Raw genomic sequence first — 18,572 nt, 5'->3', positions numbered from 1 at the left:
GACACCAAGTTGCAGCAGTCTGCCGGGGGCTGCCGAGACATTCTCCGCATGCTTTGGAGATGGAGAGGGCTGGGGCGGGGCTGCGCTGCCAGCAGGGAGCGGGCCGGGAAAAGCCTTTTATGGACAGGACCATGAAGGCCTTCCCTGCTGCCCGGACTTAGGGCTGCTCCTTCTTCTCTGTTCCCTGCCCTGCCTTTGAGTTTGAAGTTTGAGGGGAGGAGGAGTTCAAGAGAGTCTGGCTAGAGAGAGAGGCAAGGGGATGGGAGCTAGGGATCCCTGGGGCTCATGGGGAACAAACCAGCCACCCTCCCCTCCTGGGGCTTTGAGCTCTAATCCAAGATGGGAACTAACCTTTACTGAGGATCCACGCCATGTCAGGCACTTTGCAAGCACTTCGTAACACTCGCAGCTACTATCCCCATTTTACAGATGAGGAAACTGAGGCCCAGAGTGCCTCTTCCCCAAGGCCACACAGTGACTGATGAGTGGCAGATTGTGGGCACCCCTGCTGGCCCCTGTGTGGGTGCTAGAGAGGCAGACCCACCCTTTAAGCTGTACACCCCTGCTCAAGTTGAGGCGAGCTTTCAGTTGGGGTGGGCCTTGAGTCACATGCTTTAGCTAGGGTGGGATTGAGGGTTCTGCAGCAGCTGAGTCAACAGCAGCTTCCATTCAGAGGACTGATAGTAAGAGGGTCTCAAAGGCCTGGCAGGGCCTGGGACACTAACCCTGGGGTAGGAGGCACAGAGGGTGGTAACATCCCTCCCACTCCCTTTAGAACAGTCCCTGCCTGTCCCAGAGAGCAGACTGGGCTCTATGCCCCAGGAGGGAGGCCTGCTCACATCTCGCTTGAACCTGGCTTCAGGGGTCTCAGGGAAGGATAGATTAAGAAAGGTGTCTACGGCCATACCACCCTGAACGCGCCCAATCTCGTCTGATCTCGGAAGCTATGCAGGGTCGGGCCTGGTTAGTACTTGGATGGGAGAAAGGTGACACAGAGACTGGGCTGCTGCCTGCTCTGACCCCCACCCCATCCTAGGGTACCTGGCAAGAAGAACCTACACCCTCCACTACACACACCCCCAAGCCAAGAAAGGCCCCAGGAGAGGGGTTGCCTTAGGAGTCCTGCCCCCATGGCCAGCCCTGCGGCCGGAGCCTGGTGGTGCATAGAGCCACAGCGCCTCCTAGTGGTGGCTCCAGGGAAGAACATGGAGAGGAGCTGGGATCGGTAAGAAAAAACCCACACCCCCCTCTATCCCAGGACCCTGCACACTCCTGGCAGCCCTGAATTCACCAGATACCTTGGCCTCAAAATCTTGGCCTCCTTGGCTGGCTAAAGTCTAAATAAACCTTTCAGGGGCATTTCAAAACCACCTCCTCTTGGAGCCTGCCCACTATCCATTGTCATCTTGCGTTCCCTGAGTACCACCCCTGCCTCCGCCTGCACACTTGCTGTCTCAACAACACACCAGGAGTGCGGCCTGGGCCTGCAGCCTGGCAGGCTGGGGGTGCTCAGGTCAGAAGTAAAGCCAGCCTCAGTCTGGTGGGTGGGGCCAGGTGTGCAGAGGCTGCTGCTATTGGTCAGGTAAGGAGAGCTTGGCAGCAGTGGGATGGCTTGGCAAAGGCTTTTTCAATAACTGGCCTCTGCCCAGCACAGTACCTAGTGCAGAGCAGGCTCCTGGCAAATGTTTGCTGAATTAATGCTGTTGCTCCAGGGAGAGGAAAAACAGGGGGAGGGAGGGGGTTCAGGGGAGAAATCAAGGAACTACAGTACCCAGTGCAACCATGCCTTGGAAAAGAGAAAGGCGGGCCAGGAGATATGGGAAATGGAGGGCCACTGCACCTCTCATGCCCAACATCTCCACCCAGAAAGGGAGAGCAAGCAAGTCCTCAAGAGCTGCATCTGGTTGTTTCTTTATTGAATGCAAACTCATTCATAGAAAACAGAAATGGAACCAGAGCATGGATAGACATAAATGGAGTTCTGAAAAAAACATCCAGACCCACTTCCTCCACCCAGCCCAAGAAGAGCTATAAAAAAACAAATTTGGGAGAATAAAACACATTCCCATCCCCCGAGGCAGAGCCTTGACCCAACCTCCCCCATCCTTGGCATCTCGAATGAATGGGGTGGGACGAAGGGATCCAAGGACCAGAGCTGCCAGGGGAGCCCCGAACTGGGGCGACTCAGTGTAAACTCCAAGGTTTCGTAAGTACGGACGTGTGCGACTAACACAGAACCTGGCTGAAGATTGGACGGAAACTCTAAGCCCGGGTCCTAGTGAGGCTGGGACTGCGGACGCAGAGGCACACGGCGTGTCCCTTCCTTAAGCCCCTTTCTAAGGCAGGCACTGGGCTCCCGCAGCTTTGAAGGCAGGACGGACCGGGCTCCGTGTATCATCCCTCCGTTGCCCCTGGACATTCTCGGGCAGTGTCAATGGCACTGAAAGGCCCCCAGCTGGGGCTTGGCAGGACTAAGGGCCTGTAAAGAAGGGCGGCAGGGGTGAGTCACTTTTCCCTCCAGTCCTGGTGCTGGCATCGGTCTGGGGGCTGGCGGGACAAGGAGGTGACCTCTGAATGTAGCCTCTCAGATCAGAAGGCGGTTCTCCCATTGGGCTGACCACATTGCTGAGAGCCGGCCCTGAGCACAGGGCAGAGGGAAGAGGGCACATACTGCTCTGGGCCCCCTGCGGGCCTTAGCACCAAAAGTCTGGCACCAGCTGGCCAGCCGCCAAAGTCCCACACTCTCCTCCACCCTGGCCGACCGGCGTGGGCAGTGATGGCAGCCAGGTGTAGCCCCAAAGAGAACGGGGGCCCTGGGATGGGACAGAGACTCAGGCCCCAGAGCAGGCCCTGCAGTGGGAGTACGGGAGGAGGAAAGGGCTTTGGGACCCAGGCTTGGGAGGCGGTGAGGAGGATGAGTGAGGAATGCAAGGCATGAGATGGGGAGGGTGTCACCTTCCCTCCTTCCCCCTGTGGAGGGACAAACGGAGAGCCAAAGGACGGGGCCCACGGAAGGCCCCAACACTGAGAAGAAAGCAGCAACTTGGCCAGTGTCTGGGGTTTCAGGGGAGCAGGCCTCCTCCCCGGCAGGGCAGCCACAAGGCTCGATGCCACCCCGTGACTGTCCCAGGCCAGGCCTAGCCAGGCCTCGCTGTCCCGCCACTATGCAGTGCTGGGCCTCATACCCCCGGCGACACAGGCGCCGGGCACGTGACACAGAGGAGCTCAGGGCCCCCTGAGGTGCGGTGAAGGGCCAGGCTCCCGCTAGAAGACATAGATCTTGTCCCGCTGCACGGTGTCCAGGTCGTCGTCCAGTGTCAGCAACACCTGGGGGATGGACGCCAGGTCAGCCACAGAGAGAGACGCTACCTCCGCCTCTACTTTAGCCTCCCGGTTGGGGCCGGGGCCTGCCTACCAGGAAGGACCCAAACATGGCGATGGAAGAGAGGAAGTGCCAGATGTCGTGGTCGTCAAAGAAGTCGAGGAGGATGCAGTCTCGGTTGTGCTCTCTTGACTCTGCGGGGGTTTTCTGGGGGAGGAGCAGAGACAGCCACCTGCTGACCCTGCTCCGGCAAGGCCAGGGCCAGGCCCTCCCTCCCTCTCACTCCAGGGCACCCCACTGCCGGCCCCAGGCAGGACAGCACCCCATTCTGACTCATCTCTTGCCCTCGTCCCCTCATCTGAGAAATGGCCTTCCGATACAAACTTCCCCCGAGTCCGCTGGCTTCTGCTCGTCCTTTCCCTTCACTCTTGTCCTCCTCCCTTCAGATTCTCTTTTGATCTAAGAGCTGGGGCTGTAGTAACCTTGGAATGCCTTCAACTCAGAGGTTCCGGAAGGCCTCCTAACTCCTTCCCCTGCCTGGACTCCGGCCCTGCTCTGCCTCCAGGCTCACTGTTCTCTCGGAAGCACTATTGTCAGGTCACCCCTGCTCAAGGACAGTAGCCATGACCTGTGGCACTCAAGGTCCTCCCCGCTCTACCCGAAACCTCTATCCCACAAACGTACTCATCATCCCCCGCGACTGGGGGCTGTCTGGGCTGCGTGCTGAGGCCGAAGAGGGGACCAAGACCTGCCCTGTGCTCGACGAGCTCTCAGTCTCCGCCTGGCTCCCAGTTAGTGCATTCGCTGACCTCCAAATCTGCCTCTGTGTCACTGCTCAGGTCACAGCATGTCTGTGCCATAGGGCCCTGCCCTGTCACCCAGGGCTTTTATGGCCAAGAACAAGGCAACAAGGCCCCCTCCTCCAGGAAGCACTCTTGGACTCCTAACTCAGAGTCCTCTCTGTCCTCTGCACATTCCCCTGGCCCCATCGTGCCTGTGCCCTTCATTTCATGAATCAGATTGTAAACAGCATGACACATCCTGACAGTCTCTCTTTCCCTCTCCAACTAGACTGTGAGTGCCTCAGAGCCAGAGACCATGGCAGACTTAGTTCTGATCACAGAATTAGAACCTGACACATGACAGGTACCCTGTGAGACACAGAGGAGAGAGTTTGACTTCTCTGGCCTCAAATCCCAGCTGTGCCACTTGCTGGCTGTGTGCTCTTGGGGAGGTCACTTGGCCTCCCTGAGCCTCACCTGCCTCCTAAGTAAAAGGGAGCTATCTCCAGGCTGGAATGCTGAATGCCAGGAGAATTAAAGGAGAAAGCAGCTACGGAAGTGCTGGCCCAATGGCAGGTGCTTCCCCAACAGTGTTTAAAAAGAAGATTAAGCTGGGCGTGGTGGCTCACGCCTGTAATCCCAGCATTTTGGGAGGATCACTTGAGGCCAGGAGTTCAAGACCAGCCTGGGCAACATAGCAAGACCCCATCTCTTATTTAAAAACAAAAAACAAAAGGATTGGCATTTGCTGGCTCACGATGAGCCTGTGGGTTCCCACTCACCTGCCAGGTGCTGAGCCCCTGGAAGAAGAAGAAGAGTGCAAAGCCCCAGACCACGGAGGTGCAGACGATGCAGAGCAGGGGGATGAGCTTGATCCTCTCCCCGCTCCGGAGCTAGGGGTTGAGGAAGGGACAACAGCCTGAGGGCCAGGCCTCCCCACCTCTTTTCTGGCCTCTCCCAGTTTCCTTCCCAGCGCCCTCCCAGGCTTTCAGGACCAATCCCTGGGGAGGCTGTCTTGGCTCATATCACCTCATATAGCCACAGAGCTCAGCTTGTCCCCACACCAGCAGCCTGCTGTCCTCGCCCCAACGTCCACCCAGGCTGGGCCTCCCTGTACCCAGAACCCTGTGCCGGCAAAGCACACTGGCCGGAGGGTCCCTTGGGAAGCTCGGTCCTCAGAGGCCCAGGCCCAGCCCAGTTCAGCTCCTACCTCCTCACAGCCCCTCCTGCACTGAAAGGCGCCCTTAACAACTGGCGTCACAACCATTCACAGGACACAGAAGCGGCTCAGTGAATGGCCTTCGGGCTGCAGGTGGCTCGCAGGCCACACCCAGGGGCTTTGGCCTCTCCCCTCCTCAAGCCTCACTGGCATGGACAGACACACAGAAAACTCCCCACTCCCCCTAAGCGCTGCCCCAGGCAACCCACGCCTATCTCCCTCCCCCAAAAGCAGAGCAGCAGACAGGGGCGGCTCATTCCCTGCTCACCTTCATGATAATGTAGAAGGCAAAGTAAAGCAGCAGGTTGCAGATGCCAATGGCCAGCAGGTAGGAGGCGAAATCATTGGGGCGCATGATGAGCCCGTACGCAGCCCTGGCAAGAAGGGTGAGGGGCTGGTGGAGCTGGGGGGCCAAGAGCAAGAAAGGGGGCTCTTCCTTGCCCCTACCCCCACTATGCTTCATGATGATATGGGGCTGGGTTCAGAGGCCCACCGAAGATTCCAGAAGCCCAGGTGCCAACACCTCTCTCCTTAGCCATTTTTTTTTTTTTTGAGACAGAGTCTCACTTTGTTGCCCAGGCTAGAGTGACCGTGGCGTCAGCCTAGCTCACAGCAACCTCAAACTCCTGGGCTCAAGCAATCCTGCTGCCTCAGCCTCCCGAGTGACTGGGACTATAGGCATGCGCCATCATGCCTGGCTAATTTTTTATATATATATTTTTAGTTGGTCAATTTAATTTCTTTCTATTTTTAGTAGAGATGGGGTCTCACTCAGGCTGGTTTCAAACTCCCGACCTTGAGTGATCCACCTGCCACAGCCTCCCAGAGTGCTAGGATTACAGGCGTGAGCCACCACACCCGCCCCTTAGCCCCCATTTCTCATGCCCAACATTAAGAGGTTGTCCACAGCCTCCAAGGCAGCCAGGGGCTGGCACAGTCCCCAGCAGCCCACCCAGCCAGGCCACCACAAACGACGGCCAGACTCACAGCGACCAGTTGATGATGTTGCCCATGACCAGCAGCACCATGCGGTCCTGCAGGGACGCAGAGACACGGGGACTGAGAGGGGGTAAGGGAGACGGCGGAGAAGGGGAGGAGGGCCCCAGTCAGCTGGCCCCCACTCTTCCCCTGGGTTCTCAGCTATGCCCCGCTCCCCACTGGAGGGATGAGAGGGGACGGAGGAGAAAGGGGATGGGGAGCCGGGCAGTACCACGTAGAGGGGCCCGCTGCACTGCCGGATGCAGTCCGTGTAGAGCACGTGCAGAATGCGGCGGAAGATGCCCGAGTCTGCAAGGAGAGGGGAGGGTGCTGAAAGGCACAGGGCGCCCTTCTTTGCTGAACCCCCCGGCCTGGGCCAGTTGAGGAGCTGGGGCCTTCAGTGGGCAGAGCAATGCCCAGGCCTTATCAGATTCCTTGCCTAGTGGTTCCTCCAGAACCTGAGTGTCTCCTGTCCAGGTCCCCGAGGCCACCACCCCTCGTTCCATGAGGCCCTCCAGGCCCCTCCCCTGGGCATGCCCTCACCCAGCTTCCAGCGTCCCATGTAATAGAGCTGCGTGCTGAGGAGCAGGGTGGCAATGATGTGGATGATGGAGAAGATGATCCAGAACACCGTGTTCCCTTTGCCAAAGACCTGTCAGGAGGCCACGGGGGCAGAGGTGAGGAGGGACGCTGCTCCCGTGGCCCGCCCTTCCTGGGGCTCACTCGTTGGCCAGGCCGGGACTCTGAGCGGGGCCCGGGAAGGCATCTCAGGGAAGGAGCGAGGATCTCTGCTGCAGGAGGTAGAGAGGGGGCGTGCACGTGTGTGCCCCTTTCCTATCCTACAGGGCGGGCAGAGCAAGTCAGCGGGCTCAAGGCAGAGCGGGTCAGGCCCTCACCACGCCCAGCACAGAGAAGAAGATGACGATGGCCAAACAGGCGTAGGCGCTGTAGGCACTGGCGTTGATGTCGGGGTGCCGCTTCTGGTAGAGCTTCAGCATGCAGAGTCCGGCGATCATATACATGAAGGATGTATCTAGGTTGGGGGACACGGAGTGAGCTACAGAAACACCCGCCAGGCCTTTGCAGAGAACTCTCGGCCCTGACGTTCAGAGAGCGAGAGAGCCCCAGTGCCTTGCTATGTATGGCCACAGAGCGAGCTGGTGACAGGTTGGCATTTGAACGCCAGTCCCTTAACTGTCCCTGCCTCCCCACACTGCCACCCCCAGGCTGTCACCCAGAGTCTGACATGTCCTGATGGCAATGACAAATTAGTCTGAGTGTCTCAGTCTGTGAGCATCCAGAAATCAGGGACCAGTTCTTAATGATCTTAGTCTTCTGGGTGTGTGCACACACCTTTACATAAGGAAAGCTCAACAGATGAATGAAACAGCATCCACATGCCCATCTTCCCTGTGCTAGCATGTGTGTACACACAAGCATCCCAGCCTTGGAGCTTTCTACTGGGCTGAGTCTTGGGGACCCCTGTGGGTGACCGGGGATGGTGGAGGACTCAAGCAGGTCCCTGCTATGGGTTCAGCCAAAGAAGCGGGAGGTCCCACTCACCAAACTGGAAATTGGTATAGTTGGGGCACACGTGATAGCAAGCACTCAGCAGCCCCTCCATCATCAGGGCTGTGCCCATGGCATAGAAGAGACCGAAGTGCTTGGGGATCCCACATTCCTGTTGGGGAGAAAGGAAGAAGAGAGGGAGGAAGTGAGACAGGAAGGGGCCCAGAAGAGGGAGCCCAGAGAGGAGTGGAGGAAGAGGAGTGGTGGGGGGTGTGTGCAGGGCAGGCTGGGGGTAGGGGGCAGGGCCACGCCACGCCTGCCAGCAAGGGCATCCCGGAGCCGAGGCCTCAGCAGGCAGACGGTGTCCCTCACCAGGGCGTGGAGGTCGTTTCGAAGCAGGGCCCGGTTGTGGTTGATCTCCCGCTGCAGGATGATGAGCAGGAAGAGCAGCCCCAGCAGGATGTAGCCCAGGTTGCTGAGGATGTTGTTGAAGGCGCTAGAAAGGGCAACACAAGAGGCACTGCTTGGGCCTCGCACCCAGGCCTCTACTCCAGCCCAGGCCGACATCTGCAAAGCCCCGCCCCGCCCTGGTTCACCCGTGGCCCAGAGAAGGGGCCCAGCACGGTCCCCACCTGAGGTTGCCCAGCGGGTGGGCGCAGAGGAAGTTGTAGTAGCAGATGTCCTGATTCCCTGTGACATTCACCACCTGCAGCAGGAGAGGGGGGCAGGGGGTGGGGCTGTTAACACGCCCCACTCTGCCCACAGCCCATCCCACACCACCCGGGCCGCGTGGCAGAAGAGAGCAAGAGCCACCACTGCTGGCAGGTGTGGCCACACTGTACACTGGGCACAGGCTGCTTTTGAAAAGAGGGACGCCGGCCAGCACAGCCACACTCCTGCTCACTAGGTGTGGCTAAAAGCCCTGAGGTGTGACCATGATGGAAGCTCTTGGCCCACAGCACAGAGAAAAAGGAAGGGGAACCAACACTGTTTCATAAAAGGCCACAGCCACCACCAGGGAAGGTGCTGTCATTGGTATGCTGCTGCCCCCACTCTGCAGACGGAGGAACAGCTGCTCAGGGAGGTTAAGTGATCTGCCCAAGGTCACGCAGCCTTGAGCTGCGTGAGTCACAGTGAGGCAGAGCTGGGAATTGGACCCAGGCCCCATGACCTAAGGCCAGTGCTGGGAATTGGACCCAGGCCCCATGACCTAAGGCCAGTGCTCATTCCAGAGCCCCACGGGGCGGTGTCCCAGGCCGTGGCGCAGGTGAGCCAGCCCTGCCCTCTCACCGTCTGGTAGGTGATCACCAGCTGCACCACAGGAAGGGCGTAGAAGACGGCGATGGTGGCGATGTTCCTGAGCGGGAGGGCAGCAGTGAGGGGGGACCCGAGAAGCCGCCGCGTCACCTGCCAATACCACCCCCATAACAGGGACGCCGGTCTGCTTGGCCCACTCACCAGAAGTAGATCTGGTACTTTTTCCGGAGAACACGCTTGTCCTTCCGAGCCAGGTCAGCCACGCAGAGGTATTGCTGGGAGAAGCAGGAGTGAGCCCCACTTACCCGCCGCCTGGGAGAGGCCCCTGTCCCTCAGGTGGGAGGTGGACATCAGGGGCCTCCCTCGGACAGCCCAGACTCGGGTGGGCAGGATTCTAGACCATCCCGCTGCGGCAGCCAGTTGGACCAAGAGGGTTTGACCAGTCAGTCGGGAAGGGGCTGGAGGTTGAATTAGTTTCCCCAGGAACCTACACTGCCCCAGCCGACCCCTTTCGCTCTGCTTCCCTAAAACACCGTGTCAGTGGGAAACACGCAGGGCCCTGAGCACAGAATGTCCCTTCCTCGGGAAACCCCTGCCCAGGCCAGGCCCACAGGTCAGACCTTGGTGCGGATAACATTCTTGTCTGAATCGATGTCAGTCAATGTGTCGTAGTCATCCTCCTCCACGGAGCTCATGGAGTCCAGCCGCGGCCGAGTGCCCACGGGGTCAAAGGAGCGGCCTGGGAAGGGCAGGGAGGGGGGTTGCGCCGGTGAGCACAAAACCCCTGGTCTGCCCCCACCCACCTGCGGCCACTGTAAAAATTACTAGGCAGTGAGGAAGAGGTAAATTGTAGGCTGGGGCTCCAAGCAGGGGTGGAGGCGGGCTCAGGAGCTGGGAGGACACATCCCCAAGTCCTAGCGGGGAGCGAGGGTGGGCTGTGCAAAGAGGCCGTCGAACGGGGCCTGCTCCAGCCCCGCTCCACTCCTGGCTCCCCTTGCTGAGCTAGGGCGCCCCAGGCCAGGAGACTGGGCAGACCCTAGGCCCCGGATGTAAGCCACAGGATTGAACTTGGAAAGTCATGCTGATTAGAAGGTACCCAGCCCTGTGGGTTCTGAGACGACACTGCCTTGGCCCCGCTAGGTTAAGACCCAGTAGGCGTGGAGCGCAGGTGGGGCATGATGCTGCCCCTAGAAAGAACACCTCTCCTTTATCCTGTTTTGTCTCTTGCCTTCAGAAGCTTCCTCCTGTGACCTTGCCTGACCAAAGCCCCCAGGGCCCAGAATGTGACACCCAGGCCCTCAAGCCCGACCCCAGCAGGCAGAGAAGACAGCAAACTAGAACATCTGGCCTGGGGGCAGCTGAGGTGCCAGCCCACCAGCATCGGGGCCAGTGCCCGCCTATCTCAGAAGACACAGAGCTGGCAATCATTGGCATCAGATGGGGAAGCCATGCACAAAGCATCTTTCTGGCCCTGGAGTCGGCAGTCAACTGCCCTGGCAGGAGCTGATTGGCAGGGCAGCCCCACCCCCTCCCCACATCTACCCATGGCAATGCACAGCTGCCGCATCTGGCCAGAGGGGAGGCGCCGCTTGAACTGGTCGTGCCCTTTAAAGGAAAGGGAAAGTTACCAAGGAACCAGGACCAAGGAGGAGAGGATGAGGGAGGAGAGGGGCAGGAAAACAGCAGGCCCTTCCCTGGTTCCAGCATCTGGCATGAGAGGCATCCGCCCACCATGACGTTTCACCCAGCCAACACCAGCCCTGCACCGCACAGCCCCTCCCTGCCCGGCCCACTCACCCTGGTAACCGTAAGAGAGGTCCCCGGTGCCCTCGCTGTCAACCAAACCATCTGTGGATCCAGAACCATTCTCTGCAGGGAATGATCAGTGGTGAGGCAGGCAGGACAGACCTCAGGGAAGGGGACGCTGGACCATCCCTAAGGGGCTCTGAGCAGGGGCAGGGGCATCAGAAGGTGGCAGCCCAAGGAGACCAGGCTGTGGAAGGCAAGCACTGCCTCAGGCTTGGACACGTACCGAAGGAGCCATAGTTGTAACCCTCATAAGGGGAGCTGCCAGGAAAGGAGTCAGCCAGAACTCGAGGGTGACCTACAATGAGAAGTTGAGGTCCCCTTAGCCCTGGAAGCAGAGAGAGGCCTAGAGCCAAGGGAGAAGAGAAAAGGGACAATCCAGACAAGACAGCCACAGACAGGCCATGCCAGCAGCAAAGAATAAGCATCTCTCACTCCCACCCCAGCACCTGCCCCGACCTCCCACCTGCCTCTCCTATGGAGACTCCACCCCTTTGTCCTCCCTGGAGAGGGACAGTCAAGGGACTGACACATCTAAGCTACCGGCAGCAAGCACAAAATCATCTGGCCTGCCCAGGGCCCCCCAGACAGCCCTGTGCTTCACCTCCCTCCCCACGCCGGACGCCAGCTCCTCTGCCCGCAGCATCTGGAGCTTACCAAGGAGAGAAGCTGAGAGAGAAGGTCCCAAGCAGGAGGGAGATAGAAGGAGAGGGAGGGGTGGGAGGAAAGGAGAGAAAATGAAAGGTTAATAATCCCAGAGACTGTGAGTGGCACTGCCTGGGGCAGGCAGACAGTGCAGACAGACACAGAGAACAAATCAAGTGACAGCCACCAAGGTGTTCACGTCAGGAATGGATGGGCACAATACCCAAGCCCCATTCCCATGTGCAGAGTGTGACTCCCAGTGTGAACATCCAAAAGCCCCCCACCCTTCCTCTGCCAACCCCTGAATGAACCACCCACCATTCTTCCCTCCACAACACACAGGCCCCTCCCCACCCAGCCCCCTGGAGGTACCGCTTTCTGGGCAGGCTCGATCCATGGCCACCAGCAGGGTCTTCTTCTTCTGCCTGCAGAACAGAATCCAGAGGCCACCCAAATGGGACAGGCCCTCAGTGCTGGGCTGGTTTTCCTTCTCCCCGCTCCATCCCATTCTGATCCCTAAAGCTCTGCCCTCCACCCTGGATCCAAGGGCCACTCTCAGGCTAGGGAGCAATGTGGGCTCTTCCTGCTTAGGAAGGTTGAGGGGAGGGGTTGGTTTCCAGAGGAGAGGCCCATGGACCACAGACCCTAGGAGAGACCTGCGTCCCCATGCCCTGTGGATGGTTGCAGAACACTCTGGGCCGGCTCAGATCCTGCCAGCCTGTCTCCCTGCCAACCCCACCCCGGACCAGGGAGGTGCCCAGCAGTTCCACTTTACCTCCAGTTCTCCCAGCAGGCCAGGAGGACGGTCAGCAGGTAAAAGGAGAGAAATATGCCCAGGCAGAACAGCATCCCACCCACGTAGGCCTCGGCTGCAGGAGGGAAGTAAGAAGGTGAACACAGCAAAACCCAACACTTCCCATCGTGGCACCCAGGGTCCTCTGTGATCTGGCTTCTCTGCCCAGCCCAATCTCTCTTTTTTTTTTGAGACAGAGTCTCACTTTGTTGCCCAGGCTAGAGTGAGTGCTGTGGCGTCAGCCTAGCTCACAGCAACCTCAAACTCCTGGGCTCAAGCGATCCTCCTGCCTCAGCCTCCCAAGTAGCTGGGACTACAGGAATGTGCCACCATGCCTGGCTAATTTTTTTTCTAGATATATTAGATGGCCAATTAATTTCTTTCTATTTATAGTAGAGACGGGGTCTCGCTCTTGCTCAGGCTAGTTTCGAACTCCTGACCTTGAGCAATCCACCCGCCTCGGCCTCCCAGAGAGCTAGGATTACAGGCGTGAGCCACCGCGCCCGGACCCAGCCCAATCTCTTACCATTCAAACGTCCCCTCCAACCTAATGTCCCACACAGAGTGAGCAACCATCAGTCCCCAAACATGTCAAACTCTGACACCACCCCGTCTTTACTCATGTTGCTCCCTGTGCTAGAACTTTCACTTCTACTTTTCAAAAGCTCCATCTTGACTTAACCTTCAAGCCACAGTTAGGGACTATGTCCTCTAAGAAGCTTCTCTGTCCTGCGTCCCCATAGTAGCCTGAGCTTTGCTTATCACAGCTCTCCTCGTCCTGCAAAGCGACAGCCTCCTGTCTCTGCAGACAGGAGTCCCCAAGGACCAGGCCCTAAAACACCACCTGGCACCCAGGAAGTGCTCAATAAATATTTGCTGAATAAATAACCATACAGGAGAGGCGCCTTCTTTCCCCTCCTGTCACAATCCCTTATTTTTACCTAATACTTTCCTATTTGGGAAGAGCCCCACTTAATCACTCAGTAAATATTTATTGAGCATCGACTTCAGGCCCAGTGCTTTCTTACTAATGTTATGCTAAACCTCACAACTTAGTGAGATCAATGGGACAAGTTTTACTATCTCTGTTGTAGAAACACAGGGAAACTGAGGCTCCATGAGATCACACTGCTGATAAGTGGCAGAGAATGAACTAGAACTCAGTACTTCAATCTTTGGCCTCAGACTGTCTGTACCACGTTACACCGGAGCTCACTTCCTGGCCCTCCCTACCTGGAAGCCTGCCAAGAATGCTCCCCCTCCTGCCCACCGGCCTGCTCTCACGGGGAGCACCCTCTAGCCCAGGTCTGCAAGGAAGAGCCAGAGAGGCTTGTCCATCCCCCCTCAGCCACCCACACTCACATGTGACTGCTTGAGATACCAGCACCGAAAGGGTTTTCTGGCGGTGCCCTTGATCGACTGGTTCATCTGGAAGGAAAATGTCAAACTGATACAGAAGTAGGAGCCTGAAGCTTGGCTGGGGTTGGTGGGACCAGGCCTGGGAGAGTCTGAGTCCAAACAGCCACGTGCCACCAGGTCCACCAATCACCCCTGCAGGCTCTTTTTCCTCCCAGAAAGAGACCAACCCTCCCCATCCCTAGCCAGGCCCGGGGCACACAACGTACCTTCTACAAAGGGGTAGAAAGGCAAGGAGCCCCCGCAGGCCTGGTCTTCGGTCTTCACCACCACCACCACGTAAAAGCTGTTGCTGGGGAAGTCTTTGCGCTGCAGGAGAACGATGATGGAAATCATCACGAACATCACCATCATCATCCTCTTCTGAATACTTACCTCGGGCCAGACCTTATGTTAAACTCTGTATAGACATTATTTTACTTAGCCCTCACGAAGACCCCTAAGATAAGTACCATTACTCTCCCTGTGGAATAGGCTTAGAGAAGTTAGCTGAGGGTCACACTGCCAGTAAGTGGTAGTGCCAGGATCATCTGGCACCAGAGCCCAAATCCTGCACCTACACTACGGCCAGGTGAGCAAATATGTGTGTTCTGCATGATTTGCGCTGTTACAGGCTGGCATCAGCCAGGAGCATGGGGTTGCCAGACTGCCCGGTCAGTGGCATGACTTGATGTTGTGAAGTGGACACATGGCTCCTCCCACCCTGTCTCCAGCCTTAGCCAAGGGTAGCCCCCAGCATCGGCCAGGGCTCTGGGCCCCCTTCCTCGCCTCACCATTATTACAGTGAGTGAAGCAAACATGACAGCTGCTCCTTCCCATCCCTAAGGGTGGCTGGGATTGTGGCTCAACTCTCACATATATCAGGGGGCTCAAAGTCACAAGGACTGGAAGGCCAAGACTCGGTCTTGTGTGAGACAGGAATGGGCAGAGAAAAGGGAGCAAGAGCTTGGAAAGTTACCTAGTCTATTGCCTGGCCACACCTCCCACAGGGCCATGCGAGTCTCCTACCTGCACAGTGATGGCCGCCTTCTTGGTCATGGTCTGATACATGCCGATGAAGGCAACATTGTTGTCCAGGTCATAGACAGGGCACTACAGAGGGAGGAGGGGAGAGGCAGATGGATGGGGACCTGGGCCTGCCCCTGTCTTTAGCAGTACTACTGAGTACAAGAGCAGGCAACTCACCAGGACGTCCTGGATGGAGATAACTGAGCAGGGGAAGGCCTTTTTGGAGGTCACCTTGACAATCACCGAGTCCACTCCCTCAGGGAACTCATACTTGAAGTACTGAGGATATAGGAGGGGCGGGGAGAGCCCCATCTCATGAGCATGCTCTCTCGGCCCCTCTGGAAGGGAACAGTGTCCCATAAGCAAGGACCTAGAATCCTCTTGGGGTTGGGCGTGGAGGCTCGCTGGGGCCTTGACCAGAGCAGCCTCATTTTCTGTAGCTCATTCCCTTCAACCTCAGCTGCACACTCTGGACAGTGCCTGAGAGGCAGAGTGGGACAGATGGCAACCAGACCCCATGTCTCCACATTGTCCCACACTATCTGTCCCTCACCCCCTCAGGGCCAGAGTGTTTGTTTCCAGAGAGTCCCTTCAAGGAGAATGCAACTGACTTGGACGCCCCAGCAAAGACCACTGACCACCCTATTCTCAAGCCCGAGCTCCCCCATTTCTCCTCTTGAGGGGTGTCCGACAGGGAGATCTTACCTGGGGCTGTGCTGCTGTGGTATTGAAGCTAAACTGCTCCCCGGTCCTGCAGGGCAGAGAAGAGCCCCCCCAAGTTATTCCCAGAGCTTGGGAAGGAGGACAGGCCCCCGTCCCCTTGTTCTACCCTGCGGACCTGAGCACAAAGTCATCCATGCGGCTGACCCGGAGCTGGTACGTGGTGTTGACCGGTGACAGGGTGGACACGTCCACATAGAAGAACTGGACCTCAGACTCATTCTTGGTGGGGGGCTGACACAGCGTGCGTTCCACCTTTTGGTAGAGGTACTTGCGCTGAAACCTACGGCCCAAAGCAGAGTCAGGACGTGCTTCCGCCCCACTGGCCTGCCACTCCAGAGTAGCAAGGCCCCAGTTCCTCCTGTCCGGTCTCCGCCACCCCCTACCCCTAGGTGAGTAAGAAAGTTCCTGCAGGTGACTTGGCCCTCATGGCTCTGACTAGCCTCCAGGCTCACGGAATGAGGGGAAGAAACAGGGGGCTCCTGGGTGAGGCTCTGGGCAAGGCCTGGCCTGGGCTGCCCCCCTCCCGGCCCCCAGGTCCTACTCACAGCCCTCGCAGGATTAGGGGCACCTGGAAGGACACCACAGCCTCCTTCTGGCGGACCACAAACAGCAAAGGCGCCCCCTTCTGCTTGTTCAGGACGTTCACGGACACACGCACGCCCTCCGTCTGTAGGATGACATGGAAATGCTCTTCTCTCAACCATCGGCCACCCAGGACACATGGCTCCAGAGACCGCGAGCCCTGCCCTCCCTCATGCCAGCCACTGTTCCTTCTCCATTCTGGTCAGGCTGGGAAGCTGCCTTCACCCCTTCTTCTGCCAGAACAACCCCTCGTCTCCAGGAGGGACCTGCGCTGAGTTAGAGGAGAGGCTTACAGAAGGGACCAGCTCCGGGGTGGCAGCTGTGTGCAGGACAGCAGGATCCAGGCAACCGCAGGACCTAACTCCCCAACAAGAAACACAACAGAGGCCTTGGAAGTCTCTGGGATACCCCGTCTCTATCCATGTGCATGGGATGCACAGGCCTGCACATACATGTGTGTGTACAGACACACACGACACATGTGGACGCAGGAGAGCAAGAAGTGCTCCTCAATCTTCCTTGTGAACCAGGAGACCAGCAGGAAACTCCAGTTCAACAACTAATCTGGGGGCCAGAGCCATGGGGAGGGTGTTGAAAGTTAAGTTGTATCCTTAGGTCTGACCAAGGGACAGGACTGTAGGAAAGGCACTTCACATCTCTGAGCCTCAATTTCCCCCTCTATAAAATGACACTAGCCCTTGGAGCTATGGAGGAACATATATGGGGCAGTAGGAGCTTAAAGATAAAATAAAACTAAATAAATCCTGGGAATGCTTGTTATTCTACTGCCGGAACCCAAGCCCTAGGTCAGCATTTCCCAAAAGGGAAGAGGCCACAGCCCTGGGGGTGACCTTAGATATGGTAAAAAAAAAAAAAAAAAAAAGGAAGAAAGGACTCAAAGCAGGAGGAGATAGAACTTCAGAGAACCAGGCACTGAGGGCAGATCCTGGCCTGCCATAGAGTCAAACCCCTCCCCATTCTGAAAAACATCAGATTCCCCATTCTCAACTCCACTGCTTCCCAGTAAAACCAGTCAGAGACAGAGAGAGAGAGAGAGAAAAAAGAGAGCTGGGCAGGAGATCACCTGCCCAGGAGCCAGCCTGCAAAAATTCTCTCAATCTCAGCTCTGCCTGAGGTCTAGACTGCAACTTCCCAGACCCAGCTACGCCCATGTTCAACCAGGGAACTCACAATCGGGGAAGAAATGAAAGAGAAGTCAGGGTGAGGTGGATTCTTCGCAGTGGACAAACTCCCTTTCCCTTCCTATCCAAACTGCAGTTGGCCTTATCTCTGCCATCCTCAACTTACAAGACTGGCTGGTTTTTGCAGGCAGGAAGAGGGCTAGGAAGTCCCGCATTCATCTCCCTGGGGAGTCTGAGCTGTAACTTGCCTGGGCAGAGCCTTTCAGTTCTGGGCCAGTCTCACTCCCCTGAGGTTTTGTGGGCAAGCCCAGCAGCAAGCTTGCTTCTCCTTGCACCCAGACCCCACAGGGCCGTCAGACCCTGGGAGTCAGGGTACGCAGCAGGCCAGGCCTGCTCAGACCACCACTGGTCTAAGGATGGGGGCCAAAAAGAAGATGGGGAAGAGAACTTCAAAAACCGTCCAGCTGGAGCCTCAGAGAAAAACTGGTGGCAGAAGGAGGAGAACTGGTCTAGAGGCTCCACTGTGGTTCCGGGCACTGGGAACCCAGCAGGGCGGCTCATTCACGGGGCACGGGGCCTCCTAAAGGGCAGGGGAGTGGCGGATTGCCTAGCCCTCGCCTGCTCCCCCACTCACCCCCAGCCCCCAAGCCCAGCCCCAGCCCTCACCCGGTTTCGGGTCACGGTATGGTTGAAGGTGTAGATATTGACCAGCTCGCTGTTGACCTCGTCCACGTAGGTGCGCTCAAACTCGGCGTCTTTCTGCGAGACGTTCTTGGGCCCCAGAGCCCCCAGATGGCTCTCGACCAGTGCCACCAAGAGCACCCAGAAGGGCAAGCCCGGAGCGAACATGGCCCCGGCAGGGCGGCAGTCGCGGCGGTGGCGGCGGCGGCGGCGGCGACAGGCGACAGGACACCTCCGGGACGGGTTGCGGCTGCGGCCGCAGCTTCCAGCATCTCACCAGGACCAGAACTTTAACCCCGGCCCGAGATTAGGAAATGTCCCCTCCCAGGAGCCGGGAAGACGCTCCCAGGAGCCCCGGAGGGGAGGGGGCGGCGGGGAGGGGGAGGGGAGGGGAGGGGGTCGTGCCTCGGGACGGGGCCCCAGCTCGCGAGGGGCTGGGCACGGTCCCGAGACCCCGCAGCCCCCGGCCAGGGCAGCGAGAGACGGGGACGGCTTGTCACCCGGAGCCCGGGGACGCCGGGAAAGGGGAGGGAGGAGAAGCCGGCCGTCGGCGGGAGCGGCCGCGAAGGGAGGAGAGTCGGAGGGTGAGGGGCGTGATGGGCGGTGCGACCCGTCGCCCTGCGGCGCGGCGAGTTCTCCCGGGCGCGGGCCCTTTAAGGGCAGGCGGACGCCGGGCCGGGCGCTCGGCACTGGGAAAGTGCGCTGCGCC

The 18,572-nt window shown here is 58.3% G+C and overlaps 1 protein-coding gene across 3 annotated transcripts; it reads right to left on the bottom strand.

The window, feature by feature from the left end:
• Positions 1-1,895: 1,895 nt before the first annotated feature.
• Positions 1,896-18,572, bottom strand: SIDT2 (SID1 transmembrane family member 2). 3 transcript variants are annotated; one of them, XM_012773662.3, is made up of 27 exons: positions 17,849-18,568; positions 16,004-16,125; positions 15,574-15,738; positions 15,441-15,486; positions 14,913-15,014; positions 14,736-14,819; positions 13,937-14,036; positions 13,674-13,739; positions 12,294-12,387; positions 11,891-11,943; positions 11,100-11,171; positions 10,865-10,936; positions 10,610-10,672; positions 9,688-9,806; positions 9,269-9,342; positions 9,101-9,167; positions 8,443-8,516; positions 8,183-8,306; positions 7,865-7,982; positions 7,198-7,334; positions 6,845-6,953; positions 6,534-6,610; positions 6,311-6,357; positions 5,592-5,697; positions 4,887-4,997; positions 3,416-3,529; positions 1,896-3,327 (listed from the first exon to the last, which is right to left on the bottom strand). In XM_012773662.3, exons 1-27 carry the CDS (start codon positions 18,029-18,031, stop codon positions 3,265-3,267), a joined length of 2,562 nt encoding a protein of 853 aa, XP_012629116.1. In that variant the 5' UTR covers positions 18,032-18,568; the 3' UTR covers positions 1,896-3,264. The 3 variants fall into 3 exon arrangements, with proteins under 3 accessions (XP_012629116.1, XP_012629118.1, XP_075858647.1); XM_012773664.3 differs by lacking the exon at positions 10,610-10,672 and having other exon boundaries at positions 17,849-18,567; XM_076002532.1 differs by lacking the exons at positions 4,887-4,997; positions 5,592-5,697 and having other exon boundaries at positions 17,849-18,572.

This window comes from Microcebus murinus, chromosome 4, assembly GCF_040939455.1.
Source record: "Microcebus murinus isolate Inina chromosome 4, M.murinus_Inina_mat1.0, whole genome shotgun sequence".
Lineage (NCBI taxonomy): Eukaryota > Metazoa > Chordata > Mammalia > Primates > Cheirogaleidae > Microcebus > Microcebus murinus.
The sequence above is the reverse complement of the archived record's forward strand: the minus strand, read 5'-3'. Positions and strand labels throughout refer to the sequence as shown.

What these genes read in the sequence shown, in the direction of transcription:
- SIDT2 (XM_012773662.3), bottom strand. Translation starts at nt 18,031, where the DNA reads ATGTTCGCTCCGGGCTTGCCCTTCTGGGTGCTCTTGGTGGCACTGGTC. An exon ending in CTATACCAATTTCCAGTTTG is followed by an intron (nt 7,335 to 7,864) that starts GTGAGTGGGACC and finishes CCCCCAACCTAG; the next exon opens with ATACATCCTTCATGTATATG. An exon ending in GCAGCGGGCCCCTCTACGTG is followed by an intron (nt 6,358 to 6,533) that starts GTACTGCCCGGC and finishes GCGTCCCTGCAG; the next exon opens with GACCGCATGGTGCTGCTGGT.